Raw genomic sequence first — 14,707 nt, 5'->3', positions numbered from 1 at the left:
CACACATACACAAGCACACACACACACAATGAGATAAACACACACACACACACACACATACACACAACGTACCTTTTTGCGCCGTTCTCTGTCTTTGTCACGATGCCTGTCCTCGCGGTCGCGGCTTTTCTCCCGCCGGTCTCTGTGTTTGTCCTTGTCCTCGTGACCTTCACCCCCCTCACGCTCCTTGTGCCGCTTCTCTCCCCTGTCCTTGTCGCGGTCGTGGCTCTTCTCCTTGTCCTCCTTCCTCCGTTTGTCCTGAAAAACCAACGACAGGGGTGATGGGGTGGGAGGTGAAAAACATGACCCAACGCTGCATGGGTGTGAAGAGGCAGTTGCTATGCCTGCACGAATTGCAGGTATAAAATATGGCCTCACTCGCGCACACACACACACACACACACACACACACACTTGCAATATCATACACATGCACGCTCACACACACACAACCAAATATGCACACAGCCAAACACACACACTCAAATTCATGTATATGCATTCCTACAACTAATATCAAACACACACACTCAGTATTAAACAAACACACACACACATTCATGCACACACTCATACCCACATCATATCATACACACATACGTTTGTTCACATCTAATATCACACAAGTACACACACAAACCCACACCCAAAAACCAACATACACAGAGACACTCATGCCCAATGTCATACACATAAAACCATAAACACACATCCAGTATCACACACACACACACACATGCACACATAAATACACACATGTACAGAAACACACACACCCCACACGCATACCCTACCACACATCCACAAACACACATACATGTGCACACACACCCACACACACGCCAACACACATATACCCCCCACCAACACACCCACAAACATACCCCCCACCCACCACACAGCTGCATACTCCAAACCCACACATTCACAAACCTACCCACATACACCATCACACACAAACATATCTACTCCCCAATACACACACCAAAACATACACACATATAATAATATGCACAACCACAAACACCCCCTCATCCCCCTCACACACACATACCCACACACAAATTCACACACATATACCCCACCCCACACACCCACAAACATACCCCCCACACACATACCAGACATACCCCAACCCAAAACACCCACACAGAAACACACACACGATATACCCCACCCCACACACCCTCCCAACTCCCACCCGCACCCACACATACCCCAACCCCACAAACATACCACATACAAAAACAAACGCATATACCCCCCCCCCCACAAACATACCCCCCCACACACACACACACTCACTCACACACAAATACCCACACCCACATATCCCCAACCCATACAAACATACCCACACCCCCACCCCCACCCATCCTTCCAACCCCCACCCATACCCCCCTGATCCCCAAAACACAACCACACAAAACACATCCCACCCCAACATACCCACAAACATACCCATACCCCAAAAAACACACATACTCACACACACACACATACACACCCACTCACACACACATACACCCCCACCCATCCTGCCCCCCACACAAACATACCCACAGCCACACCACTACCACTAACACACACACATCCCCCCCTTCTCCCACCACCCACACAAAACACACCCACACACACTACCACACACACACACACACACACCCTTCTCTCCCACCACCCACACAAAACACACCGACACACACTACCACTCACCCACGTATACCCCCCTCTCTCACCACCCACAACCCCCCCCCCCCCCCCCCACACACACACCCTCAACCCCCAACTCACATCATCCTTTCTGCGGCTGGCGCTACGTGTCCGGTCTTTGTCTTTCTTGTCCTCCTTGTCTCCCTTCTCCTTCTTCCCCTCCCCCCCTCCCCCGCCCCCACCCGACAGCACTCGCTTCACATAGTCGTCATTGTCCACCTGAACACACACACACACATGTTATATTTCATTCATTTCTAAAAAATAAAGTTCTTTTTCTATTCACATTTTTGTTCCACGTACACATACAAAACAAAAACACAAAACAAATGTTTATCATGCAAATGAAACATGGACAGATACCAAGACAGAATGACTCACACTGGTGTTGACAAACACTGAGAGAAATTGACAGATACCGAGATAGAATGACTCACATTGCTGTTGACAAACACTGAGAGAAAGTGACAGATACCAAGGTAGAATGACTCACACTGGTGTTGACAAACACTGAGAGAAAGTGACAGATACCAAGACGAATGACTCACACTGGTGTTGACAAACACTGAGAGAAAGTGACAGATACCAAGATAGAATGACTCACACTGGTGTTGACAAACACTGAGAGAAAGTGACAGACACCGAGATAGAATGACTCACATTGGTGTTGACAAACACTGAGAGAAAGTGACAGATACTAAGATAGAATGACTCACACTGGTGTTGACAAACACTAAGAGAAAGTGACAGATACCAAGACGAATGACTCACACTGGTGTTGACAAACACTGAGAGAAAGTGACAGATACTGAGATAGAATGACTCACATTGCTGTTGACAAACACTGAGAGAAAGTGACAGATACTGAGATAGAATGACTCACACTGGTGTTGACAAACACTGAGAGAAAGTGACAGATACTGAGATAGAATGACTCACATTGCTGTTGACAAACACTGAGAGAAAGTGACAGATACCAAGGTAGAATGACTCACACTGGTATTGACAAACACTGAGAGAAAGTGACAGATACCGAGATAGAATGACTCACACTGGTGTTGACAAACACTGAGAGAAAGTGACAGACACCGAGATAGAATGACTCACATTGGTGTTGACAAACACTGAGAGAAAGTGACAGATACCAAGATAGAATGACTCACACTGGTGTTGACAAACACTGAGAGAAAGTGACAGATACTGAGATAGAATGACTCACATTGCTGTTGACAAACACTGAGAGAAAGTGACAGATACCAAGATAGAATGACTCACACTGGTGTTGACAAACACTGAGAGAAAGTGACAGATACTGAGATAGAATGACTCACACTGGTGTTGACAAACACTGAGAGAAAGTGACAGATACTGAGATAGAATGACTCACACTGGTGTTGACAAACACTGAGAGAAAGTGACAGATACTGAGATAGAATGACTCACACTGGTGTTGACAAACACTGAGAGAAAGTGACAGACTCACACAGGTGTTGACAGACAGACACCGAGGGACGGTGACAGCCACAAAGGACGACTCACATTGGCGTTGATGGCAGCAGCCAGGGCCTGCAGAAACTCGTTGGTTCTCTCCGGTTCGTGACCCGCCACGATCTTGGCAGGCTTGGCTGCGACACTCTGACCCGTCACTGCCGCTGTTGGGACAACACCACTGACATGTTCTTTACTTACATCTTCGTCTTTGTGGGCTGCAACTCTCACGTTCACTTGTATGTACATGAAAGTGGGCTTTTACCTGTATGACTGTTTTTACCTCACCATGTAGGCAGCCATATTCTGTTTTCAGTGGTGTGGTGTGCAAGCTGGGTATGTTTCTGTAACCCGCCAAACACTGACATGGATTACAGGATCTTTAATGTGCGTATTTGATCTTCTGCTTGCATATACACACGAAGGGGGTTCAGGCACAAGCAGGTCTGCACATATGTTGACCTGGGAGACTGGAAAAGCCTCAACCCTTTACCCACCAGCTGCCGTTACTGAGATTCGAACCCAGGACCCTCAGATTGAAAATCCAATGCTATAACCACTCGGCAATTGCACCCATCTTTACTTTCATCAATATAGATTGCTTTAGCTGCAATAAAAATAATAATTCTAAAAAATAATAGTAAGTATTCTTTAGCACTGAATCTTGTGCGGAGACAAATCCAAGCGCTTACACACTAGCAGTCACTCATACGCACACACCACTCTGACCCTGAAACATGAATGATAAAACTTTCCCCCTTCCCCCTGCAGATCAATTCTCAACAGCTCATCCATTTCCAGTATGAACTAAAATGACTATTTGTGAGTGAGTTTTGATAGTTTCAGGATTTGTTGGTGGTATTTTTTATTGTGTAGTATTTACGATTGTGTGCTATGACTTGTATGTGTGCGTGCGCGTGTGCTTGTGTGTACTATGTGGGGGGTGGGACTGGGGATGGATGAATAGTTTTCACTGATGCTTGGTATCTTGTGTTCAATTTTTCCTTTTTGATATTTTCATGTGTCTATTTGTAAACGCCTAGGGCTTATTTTCAAGATTAGGCGTAAATGCTCATAATAATAATAATAATAATAATAATAGTAATAATGTCTGTACAAAGCAGGAGAAACTACAGACTGGGAAGAGCAAGGGGGGAGATGAGGCAGCAAGTTTTCAGCCCAGATTTCAAAGAGCTGAGTGCAGTTCTCAGCAAAAGACGGAGCCCATTCCAAAAGTAAGGTCCTGAGACAGAGAAACAGCAACACAGCCGACCGTGGAGTGTTTGAATCTGGGAACGCAGAACCAGGGTGGATCTGATGCAGACATCTTCGTTCTTCCTCTTCTTTCAAAAACGTGACCGCTTATTATATTTTACAAGCAACCACAGTACTCTGCAGTGTGCAGCAAAGCAGACATCAGACCTCCTTCTTCACACAGTTTCTGCACTGAAAGTCTACACGCCAGGATTTCTCCCCGCCTAGACACACTGTCTGCCCTGTGTGTACTCACCGACCATATCAATGGCTTTTTGCAGAAAGGCAATCTTGGCTTCCTTTTCCTGCACACACACACACACACACACACACACACACAAACACATCACAATGAAACCAGTTATATACACCAATAGTTTCACAAACACAATATACATTCACGGGGGTCCTCAGTTTCAGTTTCAGTAGCTCAAGGAGGCGTCACTGCGTTCGGACAAATCCATATACGCTACACCACATCTGCCAAGCAGATGCCTGACCAGCAGCATAACCGAACCGCTTAGTCAGGCCTTGAGAAAAAAAAAAAGAAAAGAAAAAAAAAAGCTGAATAAATAATAGATGAGCTTACATAAATAAATAAATAAATAATAATTATAATATAAAAAGGTAGTAGTAATAATAATAATAATAAAATAATAATAATAATAAAAAATAACTAACTAAATAAATAAGATAATAATGATGATATATAAGCAAATAAATGTAAAACATGAAGACACACATTCACACATACACTCACACATGCATATAGTCCGAGAGCCGAGTCTATGTACAAGTACTAGAACGTTGTTTTCCATCATAAAGTTTTTTTCTTTGGTGATTCTGCTTCCTCAGGGTCTCTAGACTTCATATCAGTCGGGGGCCAACTTGTATCTTATGGGCATATTTTTTTCTGCTGGTTGAAATACACCAACCCCTCTCATGCAAGAATGATGACCGAGCGACTCATGGATGAGTCGACCTAGATTCGTGCAGGGGTGCTAATGCTATCAGCTTCTCTCGCAGTGATGTCACAGGCACAGAAATCTGCACAGCGCGGCCTGCTTCCCCCCTTCGTGATATATGGGCTCCGCTGGTTAAGGAACGCGCGCGCTAGCAGACGATGCTTCGCCACAACACACCTCCATGTACTAAAAACAAAAGAGTTGAGCGTCAAAATACATCATCACGGAAGGTCGCACGATGTCAGACCAGGTGTGTGAAATACAGGATATTCCCACCATCAGGCGTCTCAGCAAAACAGAAACCAAGTCCGATCATCTGACACTTGGTGATGTTGCAGTTCAACGGTACACGGGAAACAAGAAACCACTTATGCCAGAAGAACACTGCCTGCGACATGTCCCATCTCTGGTCTTTCTTGCCACACGACAGGTTTCTCTCAACAGAATTGCAACTGAAGATCTGTCATTTTTCAAACAGGTACTCGGAGAAGATGCGGGACCCGAGTATGGAGGTTATAACACACAACGTGCCTGCAGTGCAGGACAACAACCCCAACCTAAGACAGATGTGGTGTACAGCCCATTCCTGGACATGATCCCATCTGAGCCAGACACCATGAAGACCGCCATGGCTGAAGCCCAGTGTCTGACACAGCTCACTGGCCAGGAATGGACAATATTCACCAGTGACCAGCAGTTGTACAAAGAACTTGTCCACATCACATGGGTTGGCAAAGAACAGTTTCAGAAGTTCATCCCAAGACTTGGTGGTATGCACATGCTGATGAGTTTTGTTGGTGCTGTGGGGTACCTGATGGGAGGAAGCGGCATTGAAGACATACTTGGTTCAGCATTTGTGGGGGTGCCAAAAATGTTGACATGGAAAAAATACCCACAAAATGTGAGAGCACTGAGACTTCTTGTTGAGGAGTTACTACGACCCATTCTCTCCAACACTGACGTGCACACCATGGCTGAACTTACGCAACGTCTCATGACCAAAAGTACCCAGAGTAAAAACGCAAGACTTGGGGTTGAGTGCCTCATTGACCCAGTGTTCATTATGATGGCCTTTGTTCGGGCTGAGAGAGAAGCTGACTGGACTCTTCACTTGTTTGCTGTGGAAAAGATGCTCCCCTACTTCTCTGCCTCTGGACACGTCAACTATGCTCGCTACGGTCTGTACTACCTCCGATCCATGCAGCGCCTACATCCAGCCGTCCTGAAGAGATTCATGGCTGGGGAACATGTCATGCACCATCAAGATGGCCTGTGGAATAGAGTTTGGTCAGATCTCTTCATTGAGACGACCTACATGCGCTATGGCCATGGGCCTTCAGGAATCATAGGCTCCACTCTCAATGCATCCACCCTTGCCATCTGGGCCTTTTCACAAAGTACGCTGACCCAGCTATTGAACGACCTCCAGGAAATCAAAGAAGGGGATGTTCAGACAGTTGTCAACACACACAAAGAAGAGCGTCACACATGCATCAAGGAGGATGCTGCTGACCGAGCAAAGATTCGAGAGACATTGTCTACCTGCACTGACATCCTGGACACCAGCAAACATCCTGACACAGGCCTCATCAACGTGTTTTCTGGCTGTGTCATTGATGACCCAACTGTCAATGTCCATGAGGCAGTAGAGATTGGTGCTGCAGAACAACAGGCGTTTGAGGGCGGATGGCCTGCCAGTTTCCATCTCAAGCTCACAAAGAAAGTGAAGAACATGGCTGCAGTCATGAAAGTGACTGCAAAACATGCTAAAGTGGACACTGCTATTGACACTGAGTTCATATATGCACGCGTTCTTGCCATTATGGCGACTTCCAGGGAATCCATTTCCATTGAGACTTTGTTTTCCCATGAACTAGCTCTTCAATCTACAGCCCTTTTTGATGAGAATGGTGACATGAGGACAACTAGCAAGGCTGCTCTGAAGAACAAAATACAGATTCTGTCTGGTGTTCGCAACCAAGAACCTCCCACTGTTGTCATCCTGGATGGCTGTGCAATTTTGTGGACAGTACCTTGGCCTGCAGCTCCAGTTAAAGTCTCGGCTTTCATCACAGCCGCAGTTGCCACCATTTTGCGACGAGTTCAGGCAGCACCAGTGTCACATGTGGTCTTCGACAGATACTACAAACTGAGCACAAAATCATGCTGTCGAACCGCCCGTCAGAAGGGGACTAGTCGTGTGTACAACCTGACTGAAGAGTCGCCTCTGCCACAGCAAAGTGTCATGCTGAAAGTCACAGCCAACAAGGAACAACTGATACAAATGATCGTACATCGGCTTTGCAGCATGCAGCCTCCACCAGGAACAGATGTTGTCATCACTGGGCCAGACCCACACCCCATACACATGGGGTCTGGACTTCAGCAAGACCCTCTGTATCATGAAGAAGCTGATGTGCTGATGGCGTTTCATGTCATCAACGAATCGTCATTAGGACAGAGGAACATCAGGGTTGTTTCTAATGACACCGATGTACTCATCATCTTGGCACATCATCTCCACATGAAGACCAAAGGACTGTCCCAAAATATGACTCTGTCCATCGAGTCGTGCACATCCACACATAATGCCATAAGCGTCAACGACGTTATCAGACAGCATGCAACCATAATGCCTAATCTGCTGGCAGCTCATGCACTGACTGGTTGTGACAGTTTCTTCCTTTGCTGGAATTGGAAAGATGACAGTCCTCAAGAAGCTTGAAGTATTCTCTGGTGAACTGAAGCTTGGGAAGATGTCTGTACCTTTCCAGGAAATCTCTGAGTCATGCCTTCAGTTCACTAATCTGCTCTATGGGGACGAGTCAGGGGCCAATCTGAACACCGTTCGAGCCAACATTTTCAGGAAGAGGATTGCTGGAAAGAGACACATTCCCCCAAAACTTGAGTAGCCTTCCTCCGACAATGGCAAGTTTTCAGGCCCACATCAAACGAGCACATTTTCAGGCTGTGCTGTGGCAAGCGGCAGGGGAGCCATCTCCTCCTGATCTGGATCCTGTTGAGTACGGATGGCAGCTACACCAGTTAACACTCCACCCAGCCCTTGGACTTGATGCTCAGCTGCCAGCTCCTGATGAAATTCTCAATTTGGTCAGATGCAGCTGTAAAACTGGATGCAGCACAGTACAGTGCACCTGCACCAAAATGTCTGTTACATGTACAGCATTTTGCAAATGCAGAGGAACAATTGCCTGCAATAATCCAATGACTGTCATTGCCCCGCCCTACTATGAGGATACATGACCTGTCTTCAGACGCCCTTCAGCCACTATTGATGTGAGAACTAGCAGCAGACACTGGTGAGTGTTCCAGTGTTTTCTCCCTGTTGAACAATTTAAGTGATTTTAATACAACGGTTTCAAGTGTTTTGCGGATCAGCACATTATATGAAAACTAGATGGCGGCCATCTTTATTTCTCTAAAGTAGCCATTTTATCGAATATTTGATGTGTATTTCATCAAGTGTGATTACTTTTCTTTCATTGCATGCTATTTAACTAAGTTTGTACATTTTTTATGTCCTTAAATGCATGATACCCATCACAACATCTTTCACTCTAATTCAATGGCGGCCATCTTGGATTTTCACTTTTAGACAATAATGCCCAAAGTTTAGCGTCTGGCCTCCATTAGATTTGAAATCAGCAATGAAAACTCAGTTAGAATCGCCAAAGAAAAAAACTTTATGACGCAAAACAAGCTTTTTCAGCGGGCGCTTGGACTAATAACAGATATGCACCAAGCATGCAGTTTCACAGATAGGGGTCCTCACAAGCCATACATTGATAGATGGGTCAGAAACATTTCACGATAAAAACAACAACTCTTTTTTTTAAAAAAATAATAAAGAACAAAATAAAAAAAGTGTAATGATAATAATAATAATTATTCATGCACTAGTCAGGGATGTAAAGGTGAGGTAACCTACTTTGGGAGGTTATTGGCCATAGCTTCTTTCGTTTTCTCCACATAGACGGTTAGTAGTTAGCACAGGACAGGAATCAGACCCCTGCCGGAGTCTGCACTAGTGGGTCACGGTTAAGTATGAGTAGTTAAATATAATAATAATAATCACAATAATCACAATAGTAATAATAAACCACAAAAGGATACTGGATAGCAGATATATATATATCATTTCCTTAAATACTATCTTCTGCTTATTCTCCAAAGAGGGCAGAAGCAGTAAAATAAAGTAGTAGTAGTAGTAGTAGCACAAGTAGAAAATACATTCTAGAAACATTTCAAAATGTGCCCACATTTTTTGCTGCTACTGAAAAGCGCCTTGAGCAGTGGAAGGCGCTATATGAATGTCCATTATTATCATTATTGTTATCATTACTATTGGTACTATCATTTCAACGACACCCTGATTCCTATTCCTTTTATAATGATTATTCTCTCAACACATTAATTGAGCAAGAGCAAATTAGAGCACTTAATCACTGAGCTCTACCCATAATCATTTAATTCTAAGGTTCTAAGACTCACCTTGACATTCTCTGAGTTCATGTCACTGTCAGTGTACAGCCCCTTCATAAACCCTGTGGTTTTGATCACCTGAAAATATAACACACACACAGTCTGGCTTTGTAGAGAACAAAATATACCTCATATAATGAGAGCATTGTACTGGACTGGAGTGGGCAGATCTACATAAACACTGTCATCATTGGTAAGGAATCCTGGTCACAGCAGAATCAGGTCATAGTTTCAGTTTCAGTTTCACTTTCAGCTTCACTTTCTCAAGGAGGCATCACTGCGTTTGGACAAATCCATATATGATACTCCACATTTGCAAGGCAGATGCCTGACAGTTGCATAACCCAATGAACTTAGTCCAGCCTCGAGTGAATGTACTGTTTGTGCACCTACCAGTGTGGATTTCTTTTATAGAAATTAGAATATTGCCAGAGCACAACACTTTTGTTGCTATGCATTCTTTGTCAGTGCACCAAGTGTGTGCTGCGCACGGTACCTCAGTTTATCATCTTATCCAAATGACTAGATGCTTGGTTTGATGTTCCTGTCAATCTTGGGAGAAAGACTGAGAACCGGATTCCAACTCAGGCCCTCATGAACACAATCAGGTCATAATGCAAGTGTTGCATATTGTCACCTGGAAGACAAGCTCCCAAGACACTGCACACACAACCGACAAATCACTGCATGAAATACAAACAGACAACAAAACTGATGGACATTTGCCAAAGTCTACCTACAATTAACAGAAGCACTTACAACATTTTGGCGCAAAGCAGGCTGTAAAACCAATATGAAGGAACTTGGTTCATGAGAATATTGGATCAAACAAATTAAATCCCTATCCAAACCCTATCCCAAACTTTTATGATAGTGTCACACAGATAGATCTATATATGTGAACCTGACTGCTGTATATCATATGCATATTGTTAGCACTGTGTGTGTGTGCCTTTTATTAGTATTAAAAATAAATCAATCAATTATTTTGTTCATCATGTTCATGGTCACTTAAGTGAAACAAGATTTTAAGAAGTTTCCTCTTATTTCAAAGCTTTTCATGGCGCTCCTTAAGGGTGTAAATATAAAAATTATGTCTGATCATACAGTGGTACATTTACCACAATTTTGTCTTTTGATATTAGATCAGTACAAGTTTCCTGGAATGCAATGAAAGTAAAACATTTAACGACGAAATCAGGTTCGAATAGAAACTATGCCCCGGTTTCCAAAGATGTTGGCGTGCTTTAACATTATCATCATATTACCTTGTGTGTCAATTTTTATACGAAACATTCAAAAGAGTTTCGTTAGTCTTCAATAAATCATACTTACAGACGTCATAACATCATGCAGAAATCGGAAAGGCGGCTTGCCCAACAGTTTCTCTGTCAACGGAGGCTTTTTAATTATCTTGCCCAAAGTATCTTGGGTCTTCTTCAGTACCCCTGGATCCATGATTCTCAAAAAACTGCTTTCTTGCGCCCAGAACGTTGATCAGAGAGAACGTTTTCAAGAACAATTCATTTGACATCAGCCGAAAGCTTCCCTAGTCAACGCTTTCACAGGAACTGAAGATGGAATTTTGTCCCACAATCCAACACGAACGCATGCGCATGTTGAACATTGATTGTTTATATCCGGCCTGCTGGCGGCATGTTGCCAATGGCGACTTTACAGCATCGCGTACAAACCGACAAGGACAGATAAAATCGAGCTCTGACTGGGGGTCATTTTGGTGCCACGTCCACGTTTCACATATGTTCTAGAGCGTTTCATAGTGTATGACATGTCGACCCAGACTCTGTTTTGAAATGTTTCGTAATCTGAATAGACCGAGCACAATATCACATGATTTCTGTCTCTGCGTGTGTGTGTGTGTGTATGTGTGTGTGTGTGTGTGTGTGTGTGTGTGTGTGTGTGTGTGTGTGTGTGTGTGTTCCCCCCCTCCGCGCCCCCCCCCCCCCCCCCCGACCCCCCTCCTTCCCCACTCATACCGCCCGTTCCCCCTCCACCCCTCATATAATCCTCCGCCTCCCCCATCCCTTCACTCCCTCGATTCTACCCTCGTCCCCCCCCCCCCTCCTACCCCCATCTCCTCTCTGTTCTTCCTCAAATCCTCTTCCACCCCACGCCCCCTCCCCCCTCCCCCTCCCTCACGCCCCTCCACACGCACCACCCGCGGTTCCCCCTCCACTTCTCACATAACCTTACCCCCCGCCCCCGGGCCAACCCCCTCGCACCCTTCTTCACTCCATCGATCAATCTGCACCCACCTACCCCCCTCCCCCAGGCCCTCAACCTTCTATATGTCTGTCTGTCTGCCTGCCTGCCTGTTTGTCTGTCTGTCTGTCTCTCTGTCTGTCTGTCTGTCTCTGTCTCTGTCTGTCTGTCTGTCTGTCTGTCTCTCTCTCTCTCTCTCTCTCTCTCTACACACACACACACACACACACACACACACACACACACACACACACATATATATATATATATCATGGCTTCAAATATCAGATGGAATTCTCCTGCACAAGATTGCTCAGTTTGTTGTTCTCACACGCAATCACACATGCACTTGAGCAAAATCCTGATTTTCTTTCACTCTTTTTGGGGAACAGAACTTTTCGGGCTTGCTCCTGGCTGTCATCTGACGAGGATATGTCATTATAATGTACGAGGCTGTATGTTACAAGTTCGAGACCAAAACTGACTTCTTTTTTTCAACAATAACCCAAATGATTATGTATATATACTCTTTTTTTTTCTTTCTTTCTTTTTTTTTTTTTTTTTGGGGGGGGGGGGGGGGGGGGGGGGGAGGGGCTGGCGAGATAAAAACGAAACTGCGCGATATGTATTTAGTTGCTCTCATGGCCTCAGTGACCAGCAAGTTGGGTTTATGCAAAAAAAAAAAAAAAAAAAAAAAGCAACCATACTGTTAGACGACTATATATATTGTGTTGGATATTCTCCCATTGAAATGGATAATAAAAGACAACAAAACAGTTTTTATGTTCAAAATTTTTATCTGGTTGTGTCCCACCCTTAATTGTCACTAAATTTCAAATAAACGAAAATCGGCACGTCCATGATCGAGATTATTTAAAAACAACAACAAAAAAACAAAAACAACAACTAGTCTGTATCACTCAGGTGCTCTCTCTCTCTCTCTCTCTCTCTCTCTCTCTCTCTCTCTCTCTCTCTCTCTCTTCTGTCTTCTTTCTTCTTTTCTTTCTACGAATTATTTGTGCATGTTCTTATTTTGTTCATCTTTTTTCTTCTTCTTTTTCTTTTTGTGTGTGACATTTGAAATTTGTCCATGCAATGTTATGCATTTCTTCTGGTAATCGGTTTCCCTTTCCGTGAGGGCAGGATGAAAACAAGCCATCTGTGCTTATTCCTTTTTTCCCCCTCAATTAAAAAAAAGGTTCGTTCGTTCGGTTTTCACCTTCCACCATCCAAACGTGATATGTTTGCTTCATTGTACCACCTGATCAAGCTTTGTGGTGGAGGTGAAAAAATTCCTTTGAACAAACGTCCATCGGTATTCAACCAATCAACACTCACATACGGCGTCAATCGTAACCGCACGTGTTGTCATTTTGTCTGTCTGCCACATTGTGTTCAGTTGGCATAGGAACGGGAAGTGCTAACAAGTTTGATCGATGTCGAGAACTGAGAAAGGAAGTGTGCCAGGGATTACAGTTTCCCAGTCGAGAAAGGAAGCGATCATTTTACATCCCGGCAATGCTGACGTATCGTCAAATTCAAAGATGGCCGCGCACGGAGGCACACGGATGATGATCGTCTGCTTTCTTGGTATTTTCTGCTGCTACTTTGTTTATGGCCTTCTCCAAGAAACAATGTGAGTGTTGATTTTGAAATTTAAAAAAATGCGAAGTTGTGAATTAATGTGCTTTAAATTTTCAATATATCCGTGGCCTCTTTCAGTTTTTGTGGAAAGCAATTAGAAATAATGAACTATTGAATAATCTTTTACTTTTAAGTTGAAAAAAAGAAAAGAAAAAAAAAAACAACTTGAACAAAGTTGAGGACGGGGGAGATAGGAGTTCGAATTATGAGAGAATAGACAACAAACGACATTGATAGCAACATCGCTCACTTAAGTTGTGGGCATGTGTATTTTTTTTTTCTTTCCTGCTGATTTAGATTAATTCCTGAAACGTCATCCCAAAGCATCCGTTATATGAGGTCTGTACTGTTGTGGCATGAACCAGGATATCCAGGGAAGAGTCAGAGTAAGAGGTGGGCTACAAGGCAAAGTGGGAGGACTTTATCAATTGTGGTAGGAAAGGACTAAGGTGAAGAAGTCAGTATATCATGTTTGTTTACCACCATTCAAAATTTATTCATCTTTTATCTATCAGTGAATAATGACTGGATCAATCACTAAGTCAGAATTTACTTTATGGAAGAATTCCATTTTCTCACACCAGCACTTTTCACCTATGAGTGGACATTTTGAAACATGTAGTATGTTAGAAATGAAAAAGTTTTATCTATGTTTTAACCCGGTGTTCGGTTGTCTGTGTGTGTGTGTGTGTGTGTGTGTGTGTGTGTCCGTGTGTTTGTGTGTCTGTGGTAAACTTTAACATTGACATTTTCTCTGCAAATACTTTGTCAGTTGACACCAAATTTGGCATAAAAATAGGAAAAATTCAGTTCTTTCCAGTCATCTTGTTTAAAACAATATTGCACCTCTGGGATGGGCACAAAAAAATAAAAAAGAAGCCTAATTATATGCAAACTGCATTTACTGTTATATTTATATT

General features: G+C 43.7%; 2 protein-coding genes across 5 annotated transcripts in view; one reads left to right on the top strand and one right to left on the bottom strand.

The window, feature by feature from the left end:
- Positions 1-11,486, bottom strand: part of LOC143276708 (TRAF3-interacting protein 1-like) — a 56,793-nt gene extending 45,307 nt beyond the window's left edge. For all 4 annotated transcript variants that reach the window (XM_076581346.1, XM_076581348.1, XM_076581349.1 and 1 more), the window contains exons 1-6: positions 11,256-11,486; positions 9,930-9,998; positions 4,709-4,757; positions 3,250-3,362; positions 1,792-1,929; positions 73-258 (exon numbers count right to left, since the gene is read on the bottom strand). In XM_076581346.1, the coding sequence (XP_076437461.1) occupies positions 73-258; positions 1,792-1,929; positions 3,250-3,362; positions 4,709-4,757; positions 9,930-9,998; positions 11,256-11,378 (678 nt within the window). In that variant the 5' untranslated portion in view covers positions 11,379-11,486. The remainder of the gene's footprint in view (positions 1-72; positions 259-1,791; positions 1,930-3,249; positions 3,363-4,708; positions 4,758-9,929; positions 9,999-11,255) is intronic.
- A 2,010-nt stretch (positions 11,487-13,496) lies between these two features.
- Positions 13,497-14,707, top strand: part of LOC143276471 (solute carrier family 35 member B1-like) — a 17,751-nt gene continuing 16,540 nt past the window's right edge. Inside the window, exon 1 of the mRNA XM_076580981.1 lies at positions 13,497-13,779. Within this exon, the coding sequence (XP_076437096.1) occupies positions 13,580-13,779 (200 nt within the window). The 5' untranslated portion in view covers positions 13,497-13,579. The remainder of the gene's footprint in view (positions 13,780-14,707) is intronic.

Source organism: Babylonia areolata, chromosome 32 (genome assembly GCF_041734735.1).
Source record: "Babylonia areolata isolate BAREFJ2019XMU chromosome 32, ASM4173473v1, whole genome shotgun sequence".
Taxonomy (NCBI): Eukaryota; Metazoa; Mollusca; class Gastropoda; order Neogastropoda; family Buccinidae; genus Babylonia; species Babylonia areolata.
The sequence above is the reverse complement of the archived record's forward strand: the minus strand, read 5'-3'. Positions and strand labels throughout refer to the sequence as shown.